This window comes from Corylus avellana, chromosome 5, assembly GCF_965113065.1.
Source record: "Corylus avellana chromosome 5, dhCorAvel1.hap1.2, whole genome shotgun sequence".
Classification (NCBI taxonomy): domain Eukaryota; kingdom Viridiplantae; phylum Streptophyta; class Magnoliopsida; order Fagales; family Betulaceae; genus Corylus; species Corylus avellana.
Window position 1 is genome coordinate 4003854 of NC_142494.1, and position 7322 is coordinate 4011175.

At 36.3% G+C, this 7322-nt stretch overlaps 1 protein-coding gene across 1 annotated transcript; it reads right to left on the reverse strand.

Annotated features, from left to right (window-relative positions):
* Positions 1 to 1506: 1506 nt before the first annotated feature.
* Positions 1507 to 7025, reverse strand: LOC132180418 (putative disease resistance protein RGA1). Its single transcript, XM_088516896.1, has 4 exons — positions 6578 to 7025; positions 2616 to 5699; positions 2416 to 2497; positions 1507 to 1726 (listed from the first exon to the last, which is right to left on the reverse strand). The coding sequence occupies exons 1-3, from the start codon at positions 7016 to 7018 to the stop codon at positions 2471 to 2473; spliced, it is 3552 nt and encodes a 1183-aa protein (XP_088373022.1). The 5' UTR covers positions 7019 to 7025; the 3' UTR covers positions 1507 to 1726; positions 2416 to 2470.
* Positions 7026 to 7322: the final 297 nt, after the last annotated feature.

Sequence of the window (7322 nt, forward strand, 5' to 3'; positions counted from 1 at the left end):
CAAAATATCAAAACCCTTAAGAGTGAAAAAAGGAAGAAGCAATAGCATTGACATTTTAACATTGGTATAGGTGGTTCTATATTCTATGCCTAAAGAAGTCAAAGATGCAGCAAATTCTGAAACAAATTCCACTATCAACCCAAAGAAATTTTCATAATTTTATAAACTACCATACTTATTCTAAATCAAGAATTAGTTTTGCTTACTATGTATATGAAATAATTACTTTTTAAAAGATTTTGACAAAACCCTTACTAATTTTTTAACAATTTTACGTATTCAACTTTTGCTTATATATCATCTCTAACAAATAATATGATGATGCATTTAATTTGCTAAATGTGATATAAAAGACTTAAAGTAATAATCATTTAATTAATAGTTTAAGAGTAGGTATATCAATAAAAAATGTGTAATAGAGTGGTAGTAGAGCAAAGAGTGAGATGAGAGATCAATAGATTATAAAGATTAGGAGTTGTAAAGGAAAAGAGGAGAAGAAGGAATTATGAAAAGAAGTTAAATAATCTTTATAAGGAAAGTACGAGGTTGGCCTTGATTGATTTAACAAAAAGGTAAATGATTGATCTGCTAAATGTGAAATTTGCAAGGGGCTGTGTTGTTTGAAATAATGGTGCTCTGTCTACATATACCTTTGCCTGCACAAAGCCATGATACTTAGACAAGCTCATCTTCTTCTTCTTCTTCTTCTTTTTTTTCCTAATTAAAAAAAGGTAAGTGGGAGAGATTAACTGTTACTATTTTATTTGTGCGTGATTATATTAGTATTTACTCGCTGGAAGCTGCACATGAGGACCTAGACAGTAAAAACTGCAGACGCTCCTTCAAGTCTAACAGAGCCGTAGTCTGACCCAGCCCCATAGATCGAGCATCAATGAAAATTAAGGTGGTTTACACTAGACAAGCTCATCTTAATAAAGGGTGGTTGAATTTAGAGGTTGTCTGAGCAATTTCAAAAATTTTAGGGTGTTAACATCTGTTATTTTACATGTTTGTATGCCTTAAAATGATTCATGTCTCTGACTTTTGCTTATATTGTGGCCAGTTTCACTATCAATGTGTGCATCTCGAGATTTAAATATCAAGATCATGCTTCTAATCCAAACAAAGCTATCAAACACATTTTAAAAAACATGTTGAAATCAGGATAAATACCCAAACGATTCTTGAGGAGGCACCACTTTCAGCTCTACCTCTTTCCCAGGGTTTCCTTTGGAGGGAAAAAAGCTTCATTTTATAGATCTCTTCTTCGCCTCAGTTGTGAAATGAGAGTTTTGGAGTAAGGAGCGAGTTAACTGAAAATGGCATAATTCCAAGGCAAGAGGAAGTGGAAGCATGAAACTAGCGGCAAAGAGAAATAAAAATCACAAACCAGTACTTATAAAGTAAGATGAAGAGGATCACAATTCACAGGACGATATAAGAGGAGTTCAATCCTTTCAGCAAATGATAAGATGAGCACCCTCTTCACAAAAAAACTTCGGTCAGGTTCCACTCGCATCTACTGCTTCAACTTTTAGCACCTTGCGATCTTTTAGAAGATGATATCGATATTGTGGTTGGTTTAAGTAAAGAAATCAATCGTGGAATGAGCAATTGTAACGATGAAAGCAATGAGATCTAATTCCCGACTTGTCAACTTATTGCACAGTTGCAGAGTGAAGAAGATTCGAATTGGTATGTCACTATGTCAGCGCTTCAATTGTTTCTGCATATGAAATGGGATAAATAAGAATTTCTCCAAAATATCAAATTCTTGGAGTGAAATAAGGAAGAAGAAATAAAATTGACATTTCAACATTGGTAGTATATATATGAGTGTTTCTATGCCTAAAGAAGTCAAAAGATTTAGCAAATTCTGAAACGTGTTGTCACTAATACAATTCCACCATCAGATAAAAGAGATAAACTTATACCAAGTCTCTTGTCTGTCTCTGCCTTCGTTAAATAAGTGAGATTTTCATATCCAAACAGCTAGGAGTCTCCACATGATTCCCACAAGCCATTTCATGAATTGCTCATTTCGATCAAAAAAACCAAATACCAAATTCACCAATAACTCAAAACTTTTCCAGTGAAAATAATAAACATGTAAATTTCATCCATGGACGGAGCTACTTGCAGTTAGGCTCCAATAGCAGTAACAATGAAAAGAGTGTGCCCAAAACGTTCAACAGGATCTAGATTTGACATCGAGAAAATCCTAACATAGTAATGCCAAAATTTGTATTAAATCTTTGTGAAAATTTGGGAGGGGATTGACTTCCCTGGTATATTATAAGTCTTTTACCTCATACGTAATGCTACCGTTTGTAGAATTTAAATTTTAAATTGCAACGCAAAAATAAAGAAAACAATACTGGAAATGCCGTTGAAGTGAAAGATAGGAAACAATACTGGAAATGTTAGAGCCTTGCACAAATCTGATTCTCAGCAAGGTCTGAAGAAGTGTCTATTCTTCAAAAGCCATCCTGACTTCCTGCATATGAAATCAAATATGATATGTATTAAAAGCCTCACTGAGTAAAATTAAGATGAACAAGAAGAAAAAAATAAAAAAAATAAAAAAATACAGAGTAATTGGTGACTTAAAAAACCTGAACAAGTTGGCTATCCTGGCTTTCTTTCCATTCCCAATAATTACCATTGCCGCCATTTCGAAAGTTTGGGATGTGAGCAATCTTGGGCCAATCCTCTCCCGTTTCTTGTTCACATCTTTCCTCCAAGCGAGGACATTTTGCAATCCACAAATGACGTAAAGAGGTGAGGCGGCACATACCTTCGGGCAGTGATATTAAATTGGGACAATTGAGGATCCCAAGCTCTTGAAGAGAAGTGAGGTCACCAATCCAATCCGGCAAACACACCAAACTAGGGCAATCAATAATTTGAAGCCCTTGCAGAGTGGTAACATCTGTAAGCTCTCTTGGGAGAGAAACCACGTTTGGAAGATCTACTATAGATAGATGACCAAGTCTTGTAGGTCCAAGGCAATGTGCGCCATCTTCATTCTCATTGCTGATAAGTTCCTTGCAGCTCCCAATACAGAGGTTTTTCAGAGCAGTGAGATGTCCAAGGAGGGGAGACATAGATATTCGCAATTTCGGACAGCTCCAAATCTTTAAAGTCTCAAGAGAAGGGAAGTTTTGCAGCCACTCTTCCGGAAGAGATTCAAGTTCCTTTAATCCTTGAAGATGAAGAGACTTCAATTTGGAGAGACCGGAAAAGGAGGATGAAGAGAAGGGTGTTGTTTCGCTCTTTTGTGCTACGTCTGGTATTAGAGACATCATAGGGCAATCAGTAATATACAAAATAGAAAGGCAAGGAAATGATGGGAATAATGGAAGATGATGATGTGGCTCATGCGCTACTGTTACTGTTTCCCTTATCCTCGACCATCCCTTCAACTTAGGCAATTTATCAAGCCAGAGATTTTTTAGGGGAGAAGAGGAAAAGTCACTACCATCATTGCTTATGTACTCCAGCGCACTCAAGTTCAAAAGACTAAGACACTTGAGAAAAGGGAATCGGTTCAATGGTGGGATATGTTGGCACCATTTACATCCCACTATGCTCATATCAGTCAAATTCGAGAGTGAGGACACCCAGCTAGATAACCTCACACCTGCATATCCTTCTATAGTTAACGTTTTCAAATTTAGGTGTGGCCGTAGGTTTTCCAACACTTGTTCATCATTTGTAATTGCCTTACCACTATCATCATTAGCTTCTTGGTCCCAACTTAAGAACAGATCGTCAATGTATTGCTTCCTCTCCAAGTTTGCAGCCTTGGCTTCCAATGGAATAGATTTTAAGTGCTTTAAACCCTTGATAACTAATTGTCCCCTCAACTCATTGAAACCATCGAGATCGCCTAGCCCACTCTCCTGCTTTCGAACACAACTTTCCTTCGTCCTTAACTTGTAAAACGTTAGTCTTTGGAGAGCGGTCAACTTTCCCAGTCCATGCAGCATATGAGTCAAGCTCTCACACCCAAAAAACGTAAGATGCCTAAGGTTGATCAAGTTGCTTGTGTGTTTAGGCAATTCTTTAAGCCCACAACAATAGTCAAGTCTTAATGTTTGCAAATTTTGCAATTTAGTTATAGAAGTGGGGAGTAGTTTGATATCTTTATTCCAAGAAAGATCAAGAAATCTTAAATGCTTTAACTTGCTGATGGAATTTGGTACTTTTTGAATACTCGTACAACTCATATTGAATGCACGCAAGCATTTAAAACTTGAAATAAGTGTATCATAAATCTGCTTATTCCAGTCAAATGCTGCAATGTTCGCAATCAGACTTTCATCAAATATTGCAAATGGTTGAATTCGTAGAAGAAGGGTTCTCATTTTGTCAGCCTTGCACAAAAGAGCTAGAATATCCGGCAAGGAATTTAAAGAATTAAATGCCACATGACGAGTTCTTTCAACTACTATTTCTCCATTTGGATTTGAAATTATGCACTCATCCCCGGCTACTGACCGCGCAACATCATGCATAAGGTCATGCATTTTGCAGTTGGATATATCACCCATAACACCTCTTTGTATGTCTTGGAAAAACGACCTCCGAAGCAATTCCATAAAATACTCACGACCAACATCTTCAAGACATCTGTTTCTATCTGATGAATGAATAAAGCCTTGAGCTATCCATAGTTGAATCAAATACTTCACTTCAATGTAAGTATCTTTTGGATACAATGAACAAAAGGCAAAGCATTGCTTCAATTTTGACGGGAGATGATCATAACTCAACTTAAGTATTGGGAAAATACCATTGTCTTGTTGAGTTATTTTGTAAAGTTCATTGTTTTTAAAATACAACCAATCAGCTTCTGAATTTTGGAAATATAATAGACTCCCTATAGTCCTTATAGCAAGAGGAACTTGCACACACCTTTGTACGATCTCCCTTCCTATTTCTACTAGCTTTGGATTCTTTGGCTCTTCCCCATTTTTAAATGCCATTCTCTTAAATAAATTCCAAGAATTGCTTTCGGATAGACCTCCCAAAAGATACGGAGACAATGTGCCAGTAATCTCTGCAACTTTTATGCTGCGTGTAGTAATCAAAACTTTGCTTCCCCTCAAGCCACCCAATAAAAATGTTTCCAACCTCAACCATGTATCGCGATTCTCGTTCCATACATCATCTAAAACAAGTAAATATCTCTTCCCATCAATTTCTGCTCTAAGCTGACTTTGCAACAAATCCATCTCATGGCTTTCAAGTCTCTTCTTAGTGGCAGATTCTATGTGCTTTGCAACAACAATTTTCACGTCAAAAGAATCAGAGACGCATGCCCACAACCTCAAATCAAAATGTCTTTCGACCTCCTCGTCATTGTACACATATTGAGCAAGCGTGGTCTTGCCTAGTCCACCAATCCCAACTATGGGAATGATCGAAACATTCTCTTTCACATTGGAATTCAATAACAACTCTTTAACGGCCTTCTTTTCACCTTCTCTTCCAATGACTTCTTCCTCATGTACAAAAGAGTGTGTATTTTCTCTCTTCTTATGCTCAAATTGTGTCCCTATATGGCGCTCGGTGAAGCCATATTTGATCCTATCAGTTGTGATTTCATCTAGTCTTGCCCTAATTGCCTTGATCCTATGACCCATTTTAAGGCTATATGCAAGCTGGTTCGATTTGGAAAAGAAGGGGTATACCTGTAATACACCCCAAATATTTAGTATCCTCCATTTTGATAGTTAAAGAATTTTTGGGCTATGTTTGTAACCAAGGAAAATATGAAGGTCATGACTGGAATTGTAATTATATAGTTTAAGTTAGATTATTTATTTTATTTATTTATTTATTTATTTAAAACAACCCATTCGAATCCGATCGTTGTAATAGTTATAGAATTATCCTACCATTGAATAGTTGGGTTTACAATTATAATGAACAAATTGTTGTTGTGGATTTATTCTTTCGAAATGTTGTTAAGGTATTAATATAAACTATGAAACGATAGGTAATAATGACGTTGAATTTTGTAAATATTAGGGATATACATGCATGTGGATATTAACCATCTGCATTCGTTATCCGCACATGTGGATGCGGATGCAGATGCGGTTAATAACAGCATCCACATATTCTTTATATATAATACTTTTATATTTTTTATATATTATATTTATTAAATTCGCCAAAACGATATCATTTTTGATCAAATATATGTTATGTTTACATTGTTTTTGGTTTTTTCTCTTCACAATTCACTCATTCACTTGGGCAAAAAGGCAAAAGTAATGTGAGATCAATATATTTTCAAAATATTAGGGTTTAAAAAAAGAAATTAATTAAACAAGTTAAAAACACTAAAAAATGGTCTAAATTATTTTCAAAATCATCTAAAATAGGTTCTGATAGAGGTCCAAAGAAAACCCAAGCAAGAGATTAAAATAGGCCCATTACCTAAAATGCGAAAAGCATAACCGCATTCATTCACAGCAATAACAGCGCGAATGCATTCACATCCGCATGTATACCCAGAGTAAATATGCAAGCTGGTTGGATTTGAAAAAAAGAAGATCCGTACCTGTTTTGCCTTCTTATCCCGTGTCATCACTTGTCGCCGCAAAAGTTCAGTGGAGTAATCATCCAGCAAGTCGTCGGCATCGTACATGGCATCCTTGAGCTTCTCAAGCCAATCTTTGACCTCATGGTTCTGGGCCTGCTTCTCTTCCGCATCCAAAAGCACAGCTTGGATAGTGGAAACCGTGTTCCCCAACCTTTTAAGCTCGTCTGTGAAACCAGAGAGCAGTCCAGTCTCTTGGAGAGCAAGAAAGCCGAAACTCTTAATCATACCCGCAGCTATGTTGAAAAGAACCGATTCAGCCATTTGTTGTTCGTAAGTCGAGTGAATGCTAAAAGCTGCTGTTGATTCAGTGGGATCGAGGTGTCGAACTGGAGAATTAAGGAAGATGTGTTTGCTGTGAAGCGGATGGACATCGCCAATTGCCATAAAAAGAACCAACATGCCTATAAAAAAATCCAAAAACAAAAAGAAACATTAAAAAAATATTGAAGAAAGAAAGAAATTAAAAATAATAATAATAGTATTGAGAGAGCCATCGAGTTTGAATACAAGATTATTAATGTATTAATGTATTATAAAGTTTGAATTATTGTGCGAATCCAAATTAAATATGATGGTCTCATCAATTTCTAAGAATACAGACAAGATGTAGGCGTCGTGATGCATAAGAATCCAAGGCAAAGTTGGTGTAACGTCAAGTGTGTCGGGGAGTTGCTTTCTTCACCCACCCAATTTAGTATCTTTT